The sequence below is a fragment of the Telopea speciosissima genome, chromosome 4 (assembly GCF_018873765.1).
Source record: "Telopea speciosissima isolate NSW1024214 ecotype Mountain lineage chromosome 4, Tspe_v1, whole genome shotgun sequence".
In the NCBI taxonomy this organism is placed as follows: domain Eukaryota; kingdom Viridiplantae; phylum Streptophyta; class Magnoliopsida; order Proteales; family Proteaceae; genus Telopea; species Telopea speciosissima.
The window spans coordinates 7,179,907-7,204,445 of record NC_057919.1 but is presented as its reverse complement, the minus strand read 5'-3'; the positions used below and the strand labels follow the sequence as shown (position 1 = coordinate 7,204,445).

General features: G+C 39.1%; 2 protein-coding genes across 2 annotated transcripts; one reads left to right on the top strand and one right to left on the bottom strand.

Annotated features, from left to right (window-relative positions):
• The first annotated feature begins 1,788 nt into the window (after window positions 1-1,788).
• LOC122660049 (AT-hook motif nuclear-localized protein 25-like) lies at window positions 1,789-2,799 on the top strand. Its single transcript, XM_043855222.1, has one exon. It carries the CDS (start codon window positions 1,870-1,872, stop codon window positions 2,749-2,751), a length of 882 nt encoding a protein of 293 aa, XP_043711157.1. The 5' UTR covers window positions 1,789-1,869; the 3' UTR covers window positions 2,752-2,799.
• Window positions 2,800-9,262: 6,463 nt separating this feature from the next.
• LOC122660048 (thioredoxin reductase NTRB-like) lies at window positions 9,263-12,837 on the bottom strand. The gene is made up of 3 exons (XM_043855221.1): window positions 12,728-12,837; window positions 11,722-12,685; window positions 9,263-9,534 (listed from the first exon to the last, which is right to left on the bottom strand). Exons 1-3 carry the CDS (start codon window positions 12,791-12,793, stop codon window positions 9,464-9,466), a joined length of 1,101 nt encoding a protein of 366 aa, XP_043711156.1. The 5' UTR covers window positions 12,794-12,837; the 3' UTR covers window positions 9,263-9,463.
• Window positions 12,838-24,539: the final 11,702 nt, after the last annotated feature.

The window sequence follows — 24,539 nt, the reverse complement described above, 5'->3', positions numbered from 1 at the left end:
TTTGTTGCAATGAACTTTTTTGTATGCCTATTTATGCAACAATTCAAAAGGTTCGAATATATTCCCCCCCTCCCCCCTCAAGGAAAAAACAAAAAAGAAGGTAAGAAAAAGTAATAACTTATAATAACAACAAAGAAATAAAATGATCATTGCAATGCAAGTATGAAATGACTGCATCTGAATAATATAGGCTCTAATTATGTAAAGAACCAAAGATGTAGGTAGAGGAAATGAGTATCAATATATGGTTGGATGTACATGTGAAAATCTTAAAATAGTTCAATTTAACCCAAGTAAACTCTAATGAGTCAGCCATTTTTACCAAAGAACATAGTGAAAAAGAACTTGGGTCTATAAAGATTTGTTTATTTACAACCAGCGTAGGTCTTGAATTTGAGTTGAGAAACAGCCTCTCCGTGAAGCGAGGGTAAGATTATATGCATTATGATCGACCCTCCCCAGACCCCACAGTGGTGTACATAAAAATGTATCAATATATTATTTTTTTCTCCCTTTTTTCTACTTTATGTTGAATGTATATTCTTATTTATCATTGGCATTGAATCGATTGGTTTAGAAACATCGTTTTACTATCTTGATAAACATTGTAAGGAAAATTCTACAATATATAAAACCGTGCGAAATTCGCCATGTGTAATGGTGTTAACAAGAAATATATAAAATTATACTTCAAAAAAATAATTTAAAAAAAAAATAAGATTAAAAGAAGGTGAAAAACATGGTAGTGATGAACCCCTAACTTATTGAATCAATTGTCCAAATCCATACATATAACATGAAGCATTCATTGGCTTTTTAAGATAATCTCTTTATATTTATTGATATATTAATATTTTTGTAATAGTTTTAAACTAAGATGAGCAATATTATTTTTTTCAGTATTTAAGGATGACTAGGATCTTTCATTGGGGTGGAGGAAAGAGAGTAGAATTGGATCCCTTTAGTGGCTTAATTAGTGTACACTTTTTCATAACAATATTATTTATATATTGATTAATTAATTTATTTTAATGAAATTATAGAATCTCCAAACATTATAACATCAAAAATTTTGATAAATTAATAGAACAGGAAATAAATTAAGTCTTTGACACAAAACTCGAGGACATTTATAATATGTCAAGTGGAGAGCCCTGGGACTATTTTGAACCAGCTGATCTGGTCCGTTTTGCCCTCAATGACACTTCTTTTCCTGTAAAAAGACGATAATACCCTTACTTATATACTTACTGTCATCCATAACCATAGAAGATAGAACTGTTATTGCATCATTAACTGCTTTATTACGACAAATATATTAATAATACTATTACTTATAAATCCCTTCTTATTTATTAACTTATGCCAAAACCTTGTAGCCTTTCCTCCATTTCCTCCGTAAAGCCTCTCTCCCCCTCTCCCCCTTTCATTCAAAGCTCGATTTCAGACAACCAAACTCATCGATTTCTCAAAAATATTTCCTCTCTTATATTTGATTTCTTATATGTGTTGAAGCAGTACTGACTAGAGCTATTCTATCTTATTAGTCTCTCTTGTTTTTCTTCTCAGAAACTTGTTTGTTCTTAATTGCAGTCAAAGATCTGAATCTGGATTGGGAGGAGTTCCTTGTTCAGAAACAGGTAGACATGATTTATGGGCTTAGGGTTTTGAGTGCCCTTTTTTTTTTTTTTTTTTTTTTTTTGGGGGTTAGAAACTTAAAATTTTGGATCATTGGTTTTTAATTCCTTCATTACTTCCTTCTTGTGTTGTAGAGAAAGAGAAAGAGAAAGAGAAAGATCAGATCCAAGAAAAAAATAGGAAGTGAGAAAGCTGGCAAGCAATTGGTGGGAGAGAATAGATGTGGTGGGCATGGCGGGGTTGGAACAAGGCCCAGGATCTCGATACGTTCACCAGCTTCTCAGACCTACAGAGTTACACTTACAAAGATCTTCAGATCCTCAACTTCAAATCTCAGATTCTAATCACTCACCAGAGAAGGATCATGAGAAGTCTGATCCAAGCGCAGCCACTACTTCATCCGGTGCAGGTGGATCGACCGGTTCTCGCCGCCCTCGTGGTCGTCCTCCGGGCTCAAAAAACAAGCCCAAACCACCTATAATCGTCACCCGTGACACCCCAAATGCACTCCGATCACATGTACTCGAAATCTCAGCTGGTGCTGATGTAGTTGAATCGGTATCGAATTATGCACGGCGTCGAGGCCGTGGTGTTTGCATTCTAAGCGGTGGCGGAGCGGTTGCTAATGTGACATTACGGCAGCCAGCAGCTCCGGTAGGAAGTGTTGTAACTCTACACGGCCGGTTTGAGATATTGTCTCTGTCTGGGACAGTGTTGCCGCCACCAGCGCCGCCTGGAGCTGGTGGGCTGACGATATTTTTGGCCGGCGGACAAGGACAGGTTGTCGGTGGGAGTGTTGTGGGGCCGTTGGTGGCGTCAGGGCCGGTGGTGTTGATGGCGGCTTCGTTTGCCAATGCAGTGTTTGAGAGGTTACCGTTGGAGGAAGAGGAGTCGCCAGTGCAGGTTCAGCCTACTGCATCACAGTCTTCAGGTGTTACTGGTGGAGGTGGGCAACTGGCTGAGGCTGCAGGTGGTGGTGGGGGTGGTGTTAGTGGGGGCGGCGGTGGAGGTGGCGGTGTTCCTTTCTATAATTTGGGAGGTAACATGACAAATTATCAGTTTCCAAGTGAAGTTTTTGGTTGGAGTGGTAATGCTGCTAGGCCACCATTCTAGTAGTGGTGATCAGCTGATGGTGATGAAGTGGAGTTTCTAATGGAAGTGGAAGTTTGAATTTACAAGGGAAGAGAAGAAGAAGAAGAAGAAGAAGAAGAGGTAATTAAATACTAGTAAGTCATGTTCTTTCACAAGCCAAAATTGTAATTTAGAGGGTTTTCCCTCTCTCCAGGTGGGTAAACATATCAAATTCATGTACAAATTCATTTAAGGTTTTCTCTAATTCTTCTCTCTTTGGATTTTTCTCTTCTTTATCATGTTTACTGATTTTTCTGTTTATGCTTCTCTTTCTTCTTCTTCTTCTCTGTTGAAACATTTCTTTCTTGGGTTTCTTAATTTACTATTCCATCACTTATTGTTAATTAATTAATTACCGGGTTATCTACTGTTCATCTCTCATTGGCTTGTCTGTTTCTTGGAAGATTTTCTTATAAAGAAATCATTTTATGACTATTTTTTTTTAAAAAAAAATATTGAATATTAATATAGTAGGTAGGATGAGAAAACCTAGTACTGATTTGAACTGAGAAATTAAATCTTAGGTTTTTTAGGTCACTCAGAAGCTTCAATTCTAATAAGTACAGTACAGATAGGCTTGGATTCTTTCTCTCTTTTTTGTTCTCCCTTTAATTCATTTTCTACTTACCCAACTAAGAAAAAGTGACAATGAAGAACCTTAAAAGCCTGTTATGTTCTTTTGCCCTCTGTAAACCCTAATTCTGATAACGATGGAAGACCAAGGAATTGTAAACTGCAAGTGAAAAAGAAAGTTCCCTTGTCAGTCTCTATAATAAGATTTTCACCATTTCATTCACTTATTATTGGGACTTTGGAACTTCGAAACTTGGAAAAGATATATATAAGTGCCTTCTCTTTCTCTGGAACTCTGAGCTAGTCTTCCTTCCTTTGATTTGTCTTTAAAACACTTCAAGTATCAACAAATTAATCTCTAAACCCCACAAGCTTTTTTTCTTCCTCTTTTTGATTTATTTATTTATTTATTGTAAATGTGTTTCTGATATCCCATTTTGAGGTAGAACCAGAAACAAACTCCATATATGAAGAATCGTGATGATTCATTAGAAGAAGAAGTTATTAGATGAGAGGGGTCTTGATAAGCCCTTCTACTTGCTATCCTCCTTCTTGGACAAGGAGATTCTATAACAATGGCAGTAATTGGCAGCCTACAACAATGTTTGCAACTTTGTTGAATTGGGTTTCCAGTTTTAGTTCTAGGTTTTATGGTTTTAAGGTCATGAGTTCTTTGATTCGGAATAAAAGATTTCATTATTTCATGGTGTTTTTTTATTCTGGGGTTGGATGAGATTCCATTCACCGAGGGGTGTGAGAGGGCGGGAATGGGTATCGGGACTCTGGGAGGGTATAACATACTAAAACCCTAGGATGGTGGGTAAACCTTCGTTTATGGGTGGAGGAAAACTTTGTCCTTATCACAGTTATCATGTATCTTATATATAATTCACATCAGGTGGTGACAAGTCAACGTGATCATGTGTGGTTACAAGGAAAATAATCCTTACAAATTATTAGTGAAAATTTTCATATATGGTTATTTTTATGAAGAAGTGAGAGGATCTTAAAATAAAATAATGCATGACATTTATATCATACTAACCATCACTTAAAAAATTAAACAAAAACATTTTTGCTTGCATAAGTAGAAATATTTAATATATTCATATGAAAACAAAAAACAGTATTTCAGTTAGACCCACTCTGCTATTTGAAGTTCAACCCTATAAGAAAAAAGTTTATTGGAATTTACTTAATTCGTTGGTATCAACCTAGCTTTATTAGATGTCCCCAACAAGACAAGTTACAAGGAACCTACTCAATGTATAGCATGCCTTCTATTACTTTGTATAATTATTAATTAACAAACTATTTACTTACTTAGGAGATTCATAGAAGAATTTTTTTTTTTTTTGGGTAGAAACTCATAGAAGAATTTAGAGATTGAAAAACGGATCTTCATATGATCTTTATTGACCTAGAAAAGTTTATGACGAAGTCCGTAGAGAGTTAATCTGACAAGTACTAGAGAAAAGAAGTGTTTCAAATAAATATGTGGACATATAGTTAAAAATATATATAATGGTGTGGTGGCAAGTGTAAAGAACTATGGGGGTTCATGGTAGTGAATTCTCAATTACAAATGGAATACATCAAAGATCAACCTTCAACCATTAATTATTTGTGTTTATCATAAATAACTTAACTAAAGACATTCAAGGTTAGGTTTTTTGGTGTATGCTTTTTGCTAATGATATGTTTTGGTGGATGAGACAAAATTAGGGTTTAACACCAAGCTGGAGTTATGGAGATTAGCCTTGGAATCAAAGGGTTTTTAACAAGTTGAACAAAACAGAGTATATGGAGTGTAATTTTATTTACACTAAGATGGATAATGAGGTGGTGAAAATTGATGAGATAGAGATTTTGCAAGTGATTATTTTAAGTATTTGGATTCAATCATAAATAAAGAAAGTGACATGGAAGATGATGTTTCACAGAAAATTAAAAAGAATGGATGAATTGGAGAGGTGCATCTGAAGTATTGTGTGATCGACGTATTCCTTTAAAACTTAAGAGAAAATTGTATAGGGTAGTCATATAGCCGACTATGATGTATGGTGTGGAATGTTGGACAATAAAGAGGGATCATATAGATAAACTTTAGTATAGTTAAGATGAGGATGTTGAGATGGATGTGTGGCAAAACTAGGAAGGATAAAGTAAATAATGATCAACTTAGAGCTTATTTGGGAGTAACTCTGATACATGATTAGTTGCAAGAAAATCGTTTGAGATGGCATGACCATGTTTAACGGAGGCCGTTAGATGCTCTGGTACAAAAGATTGATTTGATTCAGATTGAAAGAGTTCAAAGAGCCAAAAGTAGACCTAAAATGGCCATGGGAGAACTAGTGAGGAAAGACATGCATAATTTAGGCCTTATATCAAGTATGACCTTTAATAGAGCTAATTATTGGAGGGTAAGGATCCATGTAGCTGACCTTATTTAGTTGCGATACGACTGAGTTGTTGTTGTTGTTATTATTGTAATAATATGTACCTTTTTTTCCCATTCTAGATTGTGGATAATGACAAAAAAAATTATATTATTATTATTATTATTTTATAAGACAACGTACCTAGTCTTCTATTTATTTTCAAATTCATAAATATCTTGAAATCTGCTAAACCATATGTTGTAGAAAGAAAAATAATATATACTTGCATTGCCCTTGCATTTGTTTTATTTATAAGTTTTAGAATATTAAATATGAGTTTTCATTTTCTATTAAAAATATTCCTGAAACATAAAAGAACAAGAAGAAATAGCATATAATACTTCTCCTTTTCTTTGGATGGGTATTATTTCTAAGAGAAATTTACGAAAAAGGGATAGCTAGACCTTTTCAATATTGCTAACTAGTTCTTACAAGAATCCCCTAATAACCAGATTGAGATCCACCTACCTCTAGGGTGTGGGACCCACACCTCTTGGAGGGGTCAGATCTGTCCCTACCCGTCCCCATGTGGGTAGCTGATCCGGATTCATAATTTTGTATCAACAAAAGTACCCTCATAATAAAAACCTCAAATCGTCATCCCCTCACACATCTTCTTCTGTCTCTTGGCGTTTGGGAAGCTCTCCTTTCTTCCACCTCCAAAAGAATACAACATTTAACAGAAGCTCCTTATAAAAATGAACAAGCACACTTTGAAACCCTAACACTCACTCACAATGACCCTAACATTCCTTCACAATGACGAGAAATAAGAGAAGAAAGGCAAGAGAGAGAGAGAGAGAGAGAAAGAGAGAGAGAGAGAGAGAGAGTTATTATTACGGGTTTCAAACAGTTACCATCGAATGGAATGTCGTGCTCCCTTTCCCTTAAGCTGGTTAGTTATAATATTAGCCTCATTATCATTGTAGATATCAATATCAAGTGGTGGGATATTATAGGGTGATCCAACCAAGGCATCCTTATATGAGTCAATCATCATAACAAACAAAAGTATCAGAGAGAACCTTGCTTCAATAATAAAACATCAAAGCACATAATGTTTGACTACAACGATAAGGACCTCTCAAGCTTGGGAACCAAACAACTATCACAAAGAACCTTGCTTCAATAATAATCGACAATAATCCATACAAGGGTTTCGAAGGATCTTGTTCAATTCACACATATGAGTACTTGCATTTGTGTCTAGAATCGTCATTCGCATGAACACACAATGCAGCAACCATGTAAACAAAATGCCCTATTCTAACAATTTAAGGTGAAACCTTAAGACTATAATTATTTTGAAAATAGACAATAATAATTGAGGTTGTCTCGATAACGAGTTGAAAAAAATAAGGAGAAATATTTCATAGATGGTGGATCGTATAGTTGAGATGAGCCAAAATATTGTACAGTCGTTATCTTTTATTACTTAATATATCTTTTATTTTCCCATCAAAAAACAAAAAAGAAGTCTATCGCTGTAAACGTGTGAGACACAAGACGTCCTTGATACATGCATCATGGGCCCAAGAAGTGATAACGGCCAATCCTTCCTACACATTAAGGAGGCGACCTTCTCAACTAGGGAATCAGCTACAACGTTCACTGCCCTTGGAAGAAAAACAAAGGGAGTATTGCACTTGGTTTGAGATGAGCTCCAATGTAGAAGCTATATAAATAATATCATCAATGAGTGGCTGGACTGCTAGGAGTATTGCACTTGGTGCTCGAGATGAGCCAACTCAAAATATGAAGTCATCTCATCCGTATACCAAAATAAGAACCTAGATATAGAAGGAATTTCCAAACGGTGTTTAGGGACCCTTTTCATTATGGAGAAAGCTTTCCTCTCCACTGTGGAAAAGGAAAGTACACCCATCTAGGGTGGAGGGCAAGAGATCACTGTACTTTTTTTTTTTTTTTGTGGAATTGGGAGCTTTATATATATATTTTGAATAGAGGGGGTGGATCGAACCGGGGAGGGGATAAGGTACCAGCTAGGAGACTTGAACTCGAGACCTCCTGGTGAGCATGGGCATGAAGCGCACCACGGCTCACCAACTGAGCTAGGCAGTTGTTGGTAGATCACTGTACTTTTGCGTCTGCACCAACTCGAGGACCAATGAGAGCACACATAAGAGCATCAACATAGATGTGATTTTTATTTTATGGGGGCAGGGCTGTACTTTTACACACTCTTGTGTCTAGACACAGGAGCCATGCAACTAGGTAGCGTTCTTTTCCCTTATAATGGATGACGAGCAGCTTCTGTATCTTAAATATCATTCAGATGTGTTCTTCCATAACTAGTTACATACCTTATTGTTTACCAAGCCTACTATGTTGACCTTTCTACCAGCCAATAGTCCAATTTTTTTGGCTAGGGTGACATTCATATTCGGGATATGTTGGTGGTACAATGTCTTGTATGCCATAACTTGGCGTTTGTGGGCTGATTCCAAAGTGCCACCATTAAAGGGCCGTAAGGCGCAAATGGACGTGAGGGCAAGTTGTTATAACTCTCTTCACTAATAGTGAAGCAGATCTCATCTCACCATGAACGTAGACAATTTTTCCGAACCACGTAAATCTTTGCAGATTAGATTTGTTTATTTGTGTTTTGCATTCTTTTCTGTATCATTTTAGGTCTTGTTTTCTACAGTTAGATCCTAGCTTTTTGTATTTCCAGCCCAAAATGTTTTCCATGCCAGGTCCAGGCATTTTTAAAATGACTGATATGGCTATTCATAGTCAATCCCAAGCCCAATCCTGGTGCTTTTTGACGCAACATGTTTAAACAATGGCCATGTGTCTGAGTTGATTAACAGTTTTAAGCAATAGAATTCATCCCTTGAGGTGAGAAAAGAAAAAAAGGGAGAAAACTTTGATTTTTGAAAGGAAAAGATAAGAGAGAAGAAAGTGAAAGATTCGAGGAAAGAAACATAGAACAAGAAGGGTGAGTAATTCACTGCTTTTTGTATGGGCACCTGTGTGCTTTGAACATTCTGAGAATCCAACATACGATGAAGCCTGGGTCTCGTTACTCTAGTGATGCCTTCAGATCCAATTTTATTGTAATGTTGGAACAGTCCCTGTTTGGGCCCAGTCTATAATCCAAAAAAAATCAGATTTGCCCTCTACTTCAACAGCCCAAAAACAGGTTTTACCCAGGACTCATCCATTTTCGAGCCTCGCATCCAATACGAAAAGGATGATTTCCTCTGCATTCTTTAGAAAAGTTGCAAGGGCATCTGCTAGTACTCAAAGATCCCCCTTTACTTGCTTATCTGAGTTGTCTGACGCAGGGATTATTCTCCCTGCGCAATAGTGTCATAGTTTCATGGAACATTCAATATTTCCACCAATAACTACTTTTCATTTTTGATAAATTCCTTCCAATGATTTATTCAAGCTGTATTTATCATTTCTGAAGAATTTGGATCTACAGAGAACTGTTCTACATGTGCTTAATCAATCAACAAATAAAGATGTGTAGCAGAACATTGACAACAAAAATTACCAGGAAAAACTAGCAGAAATTATTTTTCATCTCGTGATAACAGCAATGGATACAGGTGAGAATGCAAATATATTCAATTGAGAGCTTCCTTCTACAAATAAGAGGTAATTTTTTGAGATGAAGCTGGTTTACTGGTGCAGCCCACAGATAGTCAATCGCTCTTGCCCTCCTGCGAACCAATCTCTTGCAAATAGTGCTCGGCGTCCAATGCAGCCATACATCCTGTACAAAATGAAAAATTAAGAAGCCAATTTATCTCAAAATAGATGCAAATGAAATCCACCATTGCAAATGCATAGTTTGAATGGGGTATGCTATTACAAGTACCCTGATGCATATATGTCGTAAGCATGGGCGGGAGGGGGGCGAAATCAAAATCAAAATCTTATAAACAGAAAATGGTCTGTAGCAGCATGTCAATGCATGGGTTGGACATACTAAGCCTATAAAGATGTTACCACTTTAGCAAACAATTCCTCTCAATTTTCAGAAAGAAAAAGACAGGAAATGTTTTCTTCATGAGCAGCATGACAATGGTCATTGGAGAAATCTTCAGAACAATATATACCTATCATCATTCAATGAGGTTTTTTGATCCCGAGATGCAAAAGATGGGATCTGATTACATATCCTTGTATACTTTGTGCAATTTATCCAGTATGCATAAAGAGAGTCTCAGTGCACGAGGCTCCCACTACTGCAGGGTCTAGGAGGGGCAAATGTACGCAGCCTTTCCCCCGCTTCGCAGAGAGGCTTTTTCCACTAAATCTTATACCCTCATCTGGGGTGGAAAATGCAGATTTTTACCCAACTACAGTGACATAGAAGGGGGAAACTTTGAGTTAGAAAGACGAAGTCTCCTTGCCAGAGACAATTCCCTGCAGCAAGCTCCACCCAAATCTTCGACAGTAATTTAAACATTGACACAGAATTGCCCAATTGTTAATCGTTGGAAACTTCTCATCCCTCTGAAACAGTGTCACCTCAGATCACGAGTAAAATCACAGAAGCCAGTCACCAAGAGATTAATCTGCTTCAACGAATGTCATGACAATGACAATAAACTCATAGTTATTTTAACCAATGTTAAAATGTGTTTCCAAGGACAACAAAAGGAGTCAATAGGACCTTAAGAAAAGTAGATGAATTGCCTGGTCATTTTTGAAGGAGTTGAAAGGAATTCATGAGGCACCAAAAGCTAGAGGCAGCAGTGGCTCAGAGCTAGAGAAAGGGAGACCAATCACTGTAGCCTATAGTGACCCCCTTTCCTCTTTGCTCTTTTTTTTTTTTGTGGGGGGGGGGGGGGGGGAGGATGAATATATTGACACTTGTTTGCACTTGAACAAGCCAGCTAGGACAAACTTGGTGAGGATGAACTAGTTCTGTGCCAGGTCTATTTATAAAAATAAAAAAGGAGCAACAATTTGGTGAAAGAGCCTTCATAAATAGACTTTGAACAATAACACCTATCACCAAATGATTGTTAGGGACTAAATAAAACCCTGCTAATACTCTTCTTATGTAGTAATATGTGTTAAATTATTCTATTTTGAGTGACTTTCCTCTCCTTGATATATTGGCGACAACCCCCACCCAAAAAAAAATAAAAAAGACAGAGACTCATCATTTCCTCAAACCTCTGCTCCCTAATGGAATGAAAAGACAAAGTTTTTTAATCAAGAGATAAATTTGTTAGTTGTGATATCTCTATTTATTTGGGTGGGTTCTTTATGGATAGGCCATCTAGCAAGCATGTTAACAATTGGCAATCATTGACTTCACCCTACATTGGTGACTGTTTCACCCTTTTCTCTTACACTTGTAATCAAGGAGATACTATTTTACATTGGTGACTGTTTCACCCTTTCTCTTACCACTGTTTTATTATGCAGAGCCACAACTCATCAAGAATTACAGATTGGAGGGGAGAAGACTGCACAAAAGCTAGTGCTGAAGGTGGCCCTGGAGGAAGTTGGGGGCTCTCAGAGATCTGCGAATCATTCACCCAGATAATTATTAATATCACTTTTCGCATCTGAAAAATGTCACTGGGCCAATATATATATAAGTTAAGGATCTTTTTTTTTGGGGGGTAAAAGTTAAGAATCTGTTTACAACACGGGAAAACCAAAACCCAATCTACCAAAGAAAGTCAACATTTATTTGAAGCAACAGAACAGCGTCAAATGCAAATATGGAACTGGCAAATCAAACAAATTAGACCAACTCAGTAACAAGAAGGCAAGCAAACTGCAGGCAATTCTTACAAACCAAACATTTCTGCTAAACTATTCCTACAAACACATACCACGCAATGCATTTACCTTGAGAAATCTACTCAAGAGAAAAGCGAAAGACTGAATGGAGAAAACAAAAGTAAGAACATGGCCAAGAGATGGAAGCACTAACCTGTGCCAGCAGCAGTGATCGCTTGTCGGTACTTCTTGTCCTGCACATCACCAGCCGCGAAGACACCTTTAACACTCGTATGTGTTGTTCCGGGCTTCGTCACAACGTAACCATCAGAATCGAGTTCAAGTTGCCCATCCAAGAACTTGGTTGCCGGCTCATGCCCGATGGCAAAGAACAAACCAGAGACCTTCAAATCCGAGACCTGCCCGGTCACCACATTCTTCACCTTTAAACCTCCCAAAACCCCCTTAACTCCATCTCCATAGGCTTCGACGACCTCCGAGTTCCACACCACCTCGATCTTAAGATTGGTCAATGTACGACTCTGCATGATCTTGGAAGCCCTGAAAGTATCCCTACGGTGGATGATAAAAACCCTAGACCCAAACTTGGTCAAGAAATTGGCCTCCTCCATAGCGGAATCACCTCCTCCGATCACAGACAACGGCTTGTCCCTGAAAATGGGGGCTGCACCATCGCAAACCGCACAAGCAGAGATCCCTCGATTCCAGAACCCACCTTCATGTCCATCGCCCGACCCAGGAAATTTCAAACGCTTCGCGACCGCACCGGTAGCTACAATAACAGCATCGGCAATAACGGATTTGGAATCGGTGAAGATCTTGAAAGGGTTACTGGAGAAGTCGATCTTAGTTACGGTCTCGGTGAAGATTTCGGTGCCGAAGCGGAGAGACTGGCTGCGACAACGATCCATGAGCTCCATACCCATGATACCATCGGGGAAACCAGGAAAGTTCTCGACGTCGGTGGTAGTGGTGAGCTGGCCACCGGGGGCAATATCATTAGCCATCCAACCTTCGAAAAGGATGGGTTTGAGCTCAGCACGGGCGGCATAGATGGCTGCGGTGTGAGCAGCGGGGCCGCTGCCGATGATGCAGAGGCGGGTCTTGAGGGCTTGTAGTTCGTCCATGGCGGCGCCGGAATGTCTGGTAGGAGAAGAAGAGCGGGCGGAGGTAGAGGAAGCGGAAGCAATTCCTGCGGAGTTCCAGAGAACGGCAGAGAGTTTTGAGAAGGAGCGCTTAGCGTAGGTGCCCCAGGGTCCGCACATACCTCTCTCTGCCTCGGTCTTTTTTATCCTTGGCGGCTTGCGATCTCTTTTATTTTGTCAAGGGTGTTTTTGATTTTACCTTTGATTTTGGGCGCCAAAACGCCGTAGCGGGAGGAACGCATTTTCTCACTTTTGATTGCTTCTAGTCAGTAAAATTCTATTCTCAAAATTAAACGATGTAAGAAAGGCATATCTTCAACAAATCCGTGTAATGGAATATAAGGCATCATACCTCCAACAATCTCCACCTTAGCTTGAATACCTCCATCCATCGTGTTCATCTTCTCGATAGTAATCGATTTGGTGAGAATATTTGTAGGTTTGTTGTTTGTGTGAATATTCCTCAAGTGAATACTGCCTTTTGACACAAGCTCTTGATCGTATGAAATCTCACATCAATATATTTTGTCATTGTACGAAACACTTGATTCTTTATTAGATATATAGCAGTTTAACTGTCATAATGTAACACCGTACCTCCTTACTCCAATCCCAATTCACGAACCATTCTAACCAATAGAACTCCTTCCCTAACCACCTGAACATAATACCCAAATTCGTAGTTAGTCTTGTTCAATTGGACTGGGCTGAGCATGGGTCTTTGAAGATCCAAAGACCTGGGATTAGCCCGGACCAGGGTTAGCCCTGACCCAATAATGGGCTGAGATGCCTCAACCCACCGAAATTTGGGCTGCACCCAGGCTCAGCCCAGCCCACTTACCGCAACAAAATAAAGCAAACATACACCGCTATGATAATTGAGTGGGCTTGAGTCCGGAGGTCACACAAATAATTGTGACCCTTATAATCATTCTTATAATTTGATCGAAAATGATTTTATGGATCCACAATAATATGAAATTTCATGAACTCGCACAACAATAACTTCCCTTATAATCAAAATATCACAGCCCACTGCAGTCTTGTGTTTTTCTTTTCATTTGTCTGATTTTCAAAATATCACACCCCACCCTCTTTGGTTCTTCAAAGTTCTAATCTTTTTGCCTTCTAAAAGTTAAAAGTTTTTTCAATCTTTGCCTTATGGCTACATTGCCTATTGCTGCCATTATCAATTGATCATTTCGTCTCTATAACCTTTGTAAGGAGACTACCTATATGAAGTGCTTGTCCAACTCAACGCCCCATCTTAAGTACATAATCCGAAGATAAACTGCTATAACTCGGTTGCTACCCTAATAGTAGAGTGCAGGCTCTCAGGAGGTAACTGGTTTGACTCTCATGTCTTCACTTTGTGCCTTCAGCACACTCCCTCTCCCAACTCTCTACTAGTTATAGTGGGGCAATGTTAGATAGGTGGAAAAGAAGAGAAAAAACTACATGACCCACCATGAGTGTCGCTTTTGCTAGTACCCCTAGAGTGGGGGTCCTAACACCGTCTTTTGTATTCAAATATAAATCTATTTTTATATTAGGTAATTTACTAATTTAGTATCATTAATAATCCATTTAACATTCTAAAAAGTATAAATATATAGGTATTTTCTTATTGACACCTTTCAAGCGGTCAAATAATTTATAACATTACTCTTTTTCCCTTTATAACATTCGAATTTTTTCATTGAAGATAAATATTGTCATTTCACATGTACACTTGTGCACAATGACTAATGACATGTCACTTTTAAATTATTTTTGGAAACTTTTTTTGTTTTTGGAAATAAGATAAAAGGGGCAATTAAAAGAAGGTGTCAAGTTCTTAAGGAGAAAAGTTCTCTGTGTAAGATGCAGGGGCCACGCCCAAATACATGGGGGGCCGAAATGATCGGTGCACCCCTCGAATGGCAGAAATTCTATCCCCCAATGTGCCAACGCGCGGACTCTCATTGGCTTTCGGGCGTGGTGGGACTCCTACGTCCCACACAGAAAACACTCCCCCAGTTTTTAAATACACTTTCAACCCAAAAAAAAAATTCTAAATACACTTGTAGACTCCCATCAATTAAGCATAATTAGTACATTTAAATAGGGTTGATTGATAATCATACTATGTGGCAATAGAAGTCAACTTTTGCCCCTTTTTTTTTCCAGATGAGGATTTGTTTCCAACTGTTGGGATTGGGAGAGGGAATTATTTCTTTCTTATTCAAGGGCGGGTTGGTAAAATAGCCCTCTCATTAAATCATTGTCCCATGACATCACTAACAGAAACAACAGTTGAAATTTAAAAATGCATTGTTATTAAGGTAAGAGTCACTGATTAAAGAGCCCATATAATGCATTTGGGTCAGACTTTGGTTTGCCCTAATTGAGTGGGTTTAGTTGGAAACTAAACTGTAACCTTTATTAAAGGTTCGGTAATTAAGGTGGTTGTGTGTAGCTAAGGGTGTCAATAGTTTGGTTCGATCTGGTTTCGGTCTTTTATTAGACCAACTCAAAATCAAATTGTTAAGGAAGTTTCCATTTTGGTTTGATTTGTTTCAATTTCTTATCGATTTTTTGTTATCAGTTTTTAATCAGGCTATTATCGAGTTTGGTCCAATTCTGTTTTTCGGTTTTACATAATAAGGAATTCAATGGAAATTTCTTTTTGGTTAAATTACACGTCACTCCCTGATTTTTGAAAAAACTCAAATCACCCCCTCTACAGTAACAGTGTTAGTCTGCTGTTAGTTATTGGTGTGAAAGGACTATTTTACCCTTGTACTAAAACATTAAAATTAAATTTACAATACTACCCTTCCTTCATCTTCAACATTGGTCAAGGGTAGTTTAGGGATTTAAATTTATTTAACTAGCTTACATCATCACTTAATAGCGTAAAATTGATGGTAGGGACTAATTTGTCATATTGGGGTCTAAACTAGGGGTGATTTGAGTTTTTTCAAATACTAGGGGGTGATCTGAGTTTCGTTTGAAAATCAGGGGGTGACGTATAATTTACCCTTTTTTTGGTTGGGGGGGAGGATGGTTCGGTTTCTTATCAGGTTACAATCAGTCCGATCTCGATTCTTTATCAGGTTTGGTCTACTTTTCTGATTTGGTCAGTACACTCGATCTGTTTGATTTGGTTTTGATTTCTACCAATTCTATAAAATCCCAATCCAAACTAAACTAATAAGGGCTCATTGTGGTCCAGGCTGAACCGATCACTTTCGATCGATCCGACTGGTTCAGGCTGAACTTAATTTGGACCCTTATGTGTAGCTGCATATATATATCTTGGAAAGAGAAAAAAAAATGCTTGTTTCTCAAAATGGTTTGGGTTCCCTTTTTATGAAGGAAAAGTCAAATGATACCATAGAAACTATAAAAGTTCAATCAAGCAACAGAGTGAGAGAAACCTTTTTTTGTGTGTGTGTTTTTTTTCAGCCGGACACATCCAATTTTCTTCTCACTCTTTCTCATCTCTTTCTAGCTGCCTCATTGACTAGTTGAGTTAATGTTGGTTTTAAATTAGACACAAAGATAACAGATCTTATCATTCTTTTAGAGTAGTTTATTAATTCATTGACTAGTTGAGTTAATGTTGGTTTTAGATTAGACACAAACTATAATAAACCTTACCATTCTTTTGGAGTAGTTAACTAATTGAGTCTTTAGCCCCACCATCCTTTGTTTGTTTCTTGTGCAGACCACAAGCAAGACACAAGAACTTTTGTGAAAGAATTATCCTTATTCATGCTACAAATCTAAAGTTAATTTTTTTTTTGGTAAATCTACAAATCCCAAGTTCAATAGCTTATTAAGAAGAGCCCAAATCACTTTTGTAAGACATCAAAATTTTGTATTGAAATGAATATCTAAGATGCATGAAAAAATCACCCTAAGATTACAAACCATATATTTACCTAAAGTATATCCGGATCCAAAGTCAAGACGAAATTTTGCTGCTACCCAGGTTAAAAGAACTCTTCTGCTATTCGGGTTTGCAGCCAAAAAAATGGAATCTTGAAGGGTATTTTAGAAAATATTAATAGGAGGATATTTACAAATCCAAAGGGGAAGTGAATTATTCTATTTCTATGGCTGTGAGCTCACATAGCAATATTTTTTTTCTACAAATCCAAAAGGAAGCCAATAAACCTTTCACTACTCCCAAGATCTTGAAAATAGGCTCCTTATTTAGTCTAATCTGTCGAGGCTTTGGTAAAATCCTTACTTTTTAGTCATGGTAGATTCTGATCATTGTCGGCTTGGATTGGGCTACTTTTGGATCAATTAAAAAAAATGTGTCCCCTCCCTACTGACTACCCCCACACTGGCATGGCCCCACTCCTCTATCTCAACTCTCTCCCCTACCCGGTACACCCATGCGCCCTACACACAGCAAGGCGGTAAAGACCGCCTTACCCCCGCTCGGGCATGGGTAAGGCGATCTTTTCACCGCCCTGTTGTGTCTGTTGGGCGCACGATAGTACCGGGCAGGTAGAAATAGAGGAGTCGGATTGTCCAGTCCCTACCCGCCCTCAAGCTCCTAGTTTCCTCCTCCCCCTCCTGGCCCCCATTGCAACATCCTCACATGCAGCCCTACCCCCGCCCCCTGCAACTTCCCTTGCCCTACCCCTCCTTCTCCCTTTCCCTCTCCCTCATCATCTCCTCTCCTCCTCCTGTTACAACTCCCTAGCCTTGCCTCTCTTTCTCACTCCCATCCCTAAATCCCCTTCCCCCCTCTCCCGTAGCCAAAGCTCTTCTTTTGGAAGAGACAATCGATGCCAACATCTCTCCTGGCTGGGTTTGAATTTTTCTGGGTGAGTAATGGGTGTTGGAGACACAACCACACGCACATGATAAACTACTTTCCCTGCATTTCCATTGATTCGTTGCTTCTGGCTATTATTGTCACTGTATAAGAAGGGTGGGAGATTGTAGAAATGGAGCTGCTGGGCTAAGTTTCTAAGCCTCTATGAACCTCCAATTTTGATGCAGCTAGAATTCATGAAAGAGGTGATAGAGCTTGGAGCTAGATATGGTGAGTGATCGCTATTAACATCCTCTGCATTGATATGATCACATACAATATATCCTTCACCGATACGCATCGACTAAATCAACTAATCAGGAACGGAGGAATTGGGATTAGACAATCTGATCCCGATTCTTAAATAAATGGTATCTTCAATAAATCCACCCTTGTTGACAAAAGTCCAAGATGTCCTTCCTTGGTCGAATTAGAAGGTTAAATCCGGTAGTTAAATATTCTCTCTTTATCATGAGTGAAGAAAAGCTCTGTATTTTGCACAAGGGAGAGTGTTGGGCATGCCGTCGATTTTGAGTAATCTAGCGGCATACATCAATCACAAGGCTGAACACATGAGGGCAAATAGGTCTCTACCAAAGGGGGAGGAGAGCGGAAGACGCATGTTGGGTACCCTAGTAGCGTGCCCAGCCTTTTCTCCTTTCTCACAATATGTCATTTATGAGAAAAAGAACTCTGCTTGGTGGCGCCACCTACACCCTCTCACATGGTACCATGAAATGATGCCCTTGCCCCCTAGGTAGATACCCAGACATGCTCCCCCCATTGGCCTAGATGCTAGTGTAGGGACCATTCAACCAAGTAGCGATCTCCTGCCCATCATTTATAACTCATTGTTTCCTAGTTTTTTTTCTTCTTTTCATCACATTATGAACAACCACATAATTGAAGACAACTATTAGTTGATCCAGGGTTTGCCCTGATGATTCGCTACTCCCTTAGGAGAACTGCATCAGGAACTTGATCGGTGGTTCAAGTCTCCTTAGCGACACCAAGTCCACATTTACTTGCTTTCCAAGAAGTGGAGCCCATGTGGGTACCATATTGATCCCTTATGGGTCTTCTTTTGCCTCGTCCCTCCTCCCCCCCCCCCCAAAAAAAAAAAAAAAAGACGACTGCTAGAGGAACTAATTGATCCCTTGCAAATAGAGTGCAGACTACCAAGAGGTCACGAGTTCGACTCTATTGCATTTGCCTTGTTCCTTCCGGCACTCCCTCTCCCTTCGCTTCCATCCCCCAACTCTCTAGTAGCTATAGTTGAAGACTTAAAGTCCATGGGGTATATTAGATTGGTAGAGAACCACAAATTGGGACCAACTGCCTTTTTATTGTCCTACTAAAAAAGGCAAGCATAGTTACTTTTGACAAAATAGGCATAACGAACCAAAATATGTGCTTCCCTTTAATCTTCCATTTGATAAATGATGTTGGTCCTCCCTATCTCCTCCTATATGTAGCTGGACTTTCCTAATTAACTTTGCGACCAACTCAACTTGGTTAGGTACACCTGTGAACTGCTCGTCGATCACATTATCCCGTGAACATCAGGTGACCATTTCATTGTAATATTCGTCATCTTTTCTTTTCTTTTCTTTTCTTCTCTCTTAGCCCGTGTTTGTTTCTCAAGAAATGGATAGCATTGATAAAAAAATAAAAATAAAAATTTATAATTGCCAAAAAATAAAAGAACCAAACGATTCCTCATGAACAGTTTTGGGAATGATTGTTTCTTTCTCCTCCTCATCCAGTCAAGGGGGTGGCTTCCTAACTGCCGGAAATGGGAGAGAGATTCTCTCTCTCTCTCTCACATCTGTTTTTTCTCATTTTCTCCCCCCCTCTGTTTTCCTCACTCCCTGCTGTATTACTCCTTTGTGTCTCTCATTCTCCCCCACTCTCTATGCATCTCTCTTCCCAACACACTCACCCTGCTTCACTGTTACACAGAGCTCCCGCAACTTTGCAGCCCCTCGCAGTCTCCCGTTAAATCAGTTTTTTCTGATCCTTTTGGCAAAAAAAAAATATTTTTCCTTCCCAAGAATTATAGAATCTTCCTTTGGCTCCCTAGCCATCCATCGAGTTTTTATCCTTTCAAGTGCAGTGGTGTCTTTTTATCCTTTCAAGTGTTGGGTGCATAGTTGACGGTTCGATTCTTAAGCGCAGTGCACTGTTGAGAGGATGAAAATTCCTATCGAAACGCCAAGAAAATATGGAAAAAAACAGTATTTTTTTTTTCCTCTTTTCTTTTCTTTCACGTGTCATGACATCCAAACACAGCCTTATTACATATTAGAGAGTTGAGATTAACCACAAATTAAGTCTTCTGCCCCTACAAAGTCTCCTCCCCTGCCCTAATGTTTCTTACTTTTCTTTCTTCTTTATTAAGGATTTGTCCTTATTACATCTTTTTCTCTTTCTGGGTAATTTAATCAGTGTAATCAAAACGCGGTTTGGTTTGGTAAAACACGAGTTTGAATCTTTCAATTCTTCCATTCTCATTCCACACGGAAACATATATTCTTCCCATAAATTTCCTTTTTCAGTCAAATAAAATTTCAATATTTCTTATTATTTACAAATTTCTACAGAGATTTCATGAAAACTAAGAAAGAAAGAAAGAAATTAACACAAATCCTCATTTCCCTTCTGCAAAACAAAATTAAAGTGGACAAGAAAACACAGACAACGAAACAAACCCAACAATTAACTTCGATAACTAATTACATATAACATGTATGTTCCCTCTCATCTCCGAACGAACAACTGGGTCATCATCTACTGAAACCGATGACCTTTTAATAAACTCCAAGCAATCAGCAATGGCTTCTGAATAGAAAGAATTTGAGCGAACATGGGTTCTCAAACTACAAACACTAGGATTAAAGCTTCGTTCTTCCATAGTTGCCATTCCTTTGCAGCTCTTTCTGTATCTTCTTCTAATACCCTTCTTTAAGGAATCTATAGCTTGCCCATATGAACACTTCCACTTGCTTAAGAGCCTGATGAAACAGAGGAACTTCACACGAAGCCGATACACAGAGAACCTTCGAGGACTAAGCCTGAAACCTCTCCTTCGATTCCTTCTCTTCTCTGTTCTGCTATAGCTCAGCTGAGACTGACCCATTTTGCTTCTGTTTAATATATCAAACAGAATCATATCTGATTCTATGGTGGGCTATTTATATAACTGATATGAACAGATTTGGAATTAAATTAATGAGAAAGAAAGAAAAAAAAAGATATTCTAGTAAAAATGATGACACAGGAGAACAAACGCAATGGGGTATCTTAAAATCCATCTTGTGGTATTAGTTCAACAATGTTGACCATTATCTTGTCATTTTTCTACTGAAACTTTAGAGTTTTTTTTTGGGTATTGGGAATTGAAAGAAAACTCTGTAGCAGTTTATGACTATGACTATTAGTGTTGAATTAATGGAGGGTTTTGATTTTTGAAGGGTTTTTTCCCTCTTTCTTAGCTGATGGGGTTGTCCATCAACCCTGCTTTTCTCCTTTCTTGTTTTGATTTCATAACTTAATCTCGATTATTGTAATTTAAGTGAAGTGTTGTTGTCGAATTAGGTATGGTTTAATGGGAACAGTAGTGAGTCAAGTGATTCAATTTCAATGGTGGGGTTTGACATTTCCACAAAAAAATAAAACGATAGTTGCAGGAATATTACCGTACATCTCCCACGCTCTTAATGTAGAAAATTAATCTGATAAGGGATTTGACACGTATTGTTTTATTAGTGAATAATACGCCTTAATTCACCTACTTGGAGTTTTAAATATTATTCTAGAAGAGGTCCTCTACGGTTAAGACTTGTATCCAATAATGGATTGTATATATTTCATTGATAATATGGTGTATATATACAAGTAAAATGAATCAATCTACAATCAATCTACTATTAATTACAAGGTGGAGTTACAACAGTTATGGAAAGATGGATAAGGAAGTTGGGGTAGGTGAGATGGTGTGTATCCGGATGGATGTCCGGTAAGACTCCCCCTCAAGTTGGAGCGTGGAGGTTGCGAACACCCAACTTGGATAACAGTTGATGGAACGGTTCTTGGGCAAGTGCCTTAGTGAAGAGATCTGCAAGCTGGTCCTTTGAAGGCACCTTACTTGGTGCAATTAGCCCTTTGTGCATCCGTTCTCAAACAATGTGACAATTGATTTCAATGTGCTTGGTGCGCTCGTGGAAAATCGGATTAGCAACGATGTGAAGGGCCGCCTGATTGTCACAGTATAGTGGGACCGGAGTGTTGTGAGGGAGCTGGAGGTCCCGAAGCAAGTAAGTCAACCATATGAGTTCACAAGTAGCGACTGCCATGGCACAATACTCAGCCTCGACGGAAGAACGAGAGATAGTTTGCTGTTTCTTTGTCTTTCAGGATACCAAACTGGGGCCCAATAAGACACAATAGCCAATAGTAGAGCGATGTGTCATCGGACAGCTGGCCCAGTCAGAATCACAGTAGATCGTGAGGTCCAAAGTGTTGTTGGATGAATAGTAAAGTCCTTGCCTTGGAGTGGTCTTGAGGTATCTCAGTAGACGGTGAGCGGCGTCTAGGTGAGGTTGGCGAGGCTGGTGCATGAATTGACTCAGTATGTTGACTGTGTGGGCAATGTCGGGTCGAGTGACCGTGAGATAAATCAGACGCCCAATAAGCCAACAATAACTGCAAGGGTTAGGGAGGATATCACCTGTATCAGTAGATAACTTCAAATTTTGTTCCATTGGTGTGTCGGTCGGGCAGGCACCAGTGTAACCATAGTCTTTCAGGATATCAAGAATATATTTGTGTTGGCATAAATATAAAGCCGACTTAGAACAGGCGACCTCGATGCCCAAGAAATATTTGAACTGACCCAGATCCTTGATATGGAATTGACTGTGGAGCATGGCTTGAACATCTGCAATCAGAGAGGGATCTGAACCAGTGATGACAAGATCATCAACGAACAGTAGTATAAATATTGAAGCTTTGCCTTTGTGAAGGGTAAAGAGGGAATGATCAGCAGTGGAATGGCGAAAGCCGTATGCACATAAGGCCGCAGAAAATTTGGAATACCACTGCCGTGAAGCTTGTTTTAGGCCATATAGTGATTTATTGAGGCAACAAACAATGTTCTCCCCCTTTTGACGATATCCAGGAGGAGGGGACATATAGACTTTTTCGTCCAAATCGCCCTACAAGAAAGCATTGTTTACATCAATTTGGTGGAGGGGCCAGTCACGGGCAATCGCAAGAGCCAATAGAACTCAGACAGTGACTAACTTAGCCATTGGAGCATAAGTATCATGGTAGTCAATCCCCTCAATTTGAGTATACCCCTTTGCAACAAGGCGTGCCTTGTATCTTTCAATGTTGCTATCAGAACGGCGCTTAATTTTGAAGACCCATTTAAAACCAATGGGTTTCTTTCTAGGTGGGAGGGGGACCAGAGTCCAAGTATCATTTTTGGTCAAAGCCTGTACCTCAGCCTGCATTGCATCCTTCCATTCCCTGTGCTTCATAGCCTCAGTAAATGTGGCAGGTTCTTTATTAAGAGCAACAAAGGTGAGAAAAGCCTTATAAGAAGAACTAAATTTGTCATAAGATAGAAAATTGGCTAAAGGGTGAGAAGAAGAAGTACCTGAAGAAGATGATTGCATAGGTAAAGTAGGGCAATGGTAGTCATCCAAGCGGCGGCGGGGTGTGTATTGCGTTTAGGGCGGGTGGGGGGGGAGGTAACAGATTTGGTGCAGGGTTGGTGGGGTTAATTTGGGTTCAGCAGTGGCAGTGGTGGTGGGTGTGGGTTCAGTAGTGGCATTTGTGGTAGCTGTGGGTTCAGGATCTTGGTCATCAAGGGGGGATGGGGGAAGGAGTAAAACGGGGGAACCAAGTGGAACAGGCTTGGGTAAGATGGCAAATGGAAATATGTGTTCATGAAAAGCGACATCCCGTGAAACATAAACTTTGTTTGTTTGGAGGGCAAGAATACGGTAACCTTTCTGACCAGGAGGATAACCAATGAAAACCCCAGGTGAAGCCCATTGATTAAACTTATGTTGGGCGGCATGGTTCCTTCCAAAACAATGACACCCAAACACTTTTAGAAGGGAGAGATTGGGCAGTTTGTTATGAAGGAGTTTATATGGAGAACGCCCTTTTAAAACAGGGCTAGGGAGGCGATTTATCAAGTAGGCAGTAGTGAGGATGCATTCTCCCCAAAATTCAATGGGAATGCTAGACTGAAAGCAAAGGGCACGAGCAACATTGAGAAGATGTCTGTGCTTACGTTCAACAATGTCATTTTGTTGTGGGGTGGCAACACAACTGGATTGATGGAGAACCCCCAAAGATTGAAGGTATTGAGAAATGGGGTGATTAAAAAATTCAGTTGTGTTGTTAGACCAAATACATTTAATAGTGACATTAAATTGTGTATGGACCACGGCAAAACAATTAGGAATTAAATAATTAACTTCAGATTTATTACTCATAAGAAAAGTCTATGTATTATGAAAAAAGTCATCCACAACTGTTAAAAAATAACGAGCACCAGATAAAGAAGTGGTCCGATATGGACCCCAAACATCAAAGTGTACCAACTCAAAACAAGAACTAGTAGTAATTAAACTGTTCGAAAATGAAAGACGAGATTGTTTAGCTAAAGGACGAATTGTGCAAGTGCACTTATTGGAATTAGAAATATCAGGAAAAGTGCGATGCAAAGAAGAAATGGTAGAAGGACCCAGATGCCCCAACCTCCAATGCCAAACATCATAATGATTGCCAGAGACTGCCGCTGAAAATGGAGTGGAATCAATGATGTAAAGACCACCACGCGTACTCCTCGTCACAATAATCTTCTTCAAAAGTGGGTCCTGAAAAGAGCAAGAAGTGGAAGTGAATGTCACAATTAATTTAGAAGTGGAAGTGATTTTACTAATGAACAACAAATGGTACTTAAAAGTGGGAACAAGTAACACATGTTCAATGACAAATCCTGGAAATAATGTAATGGAACCATAATGA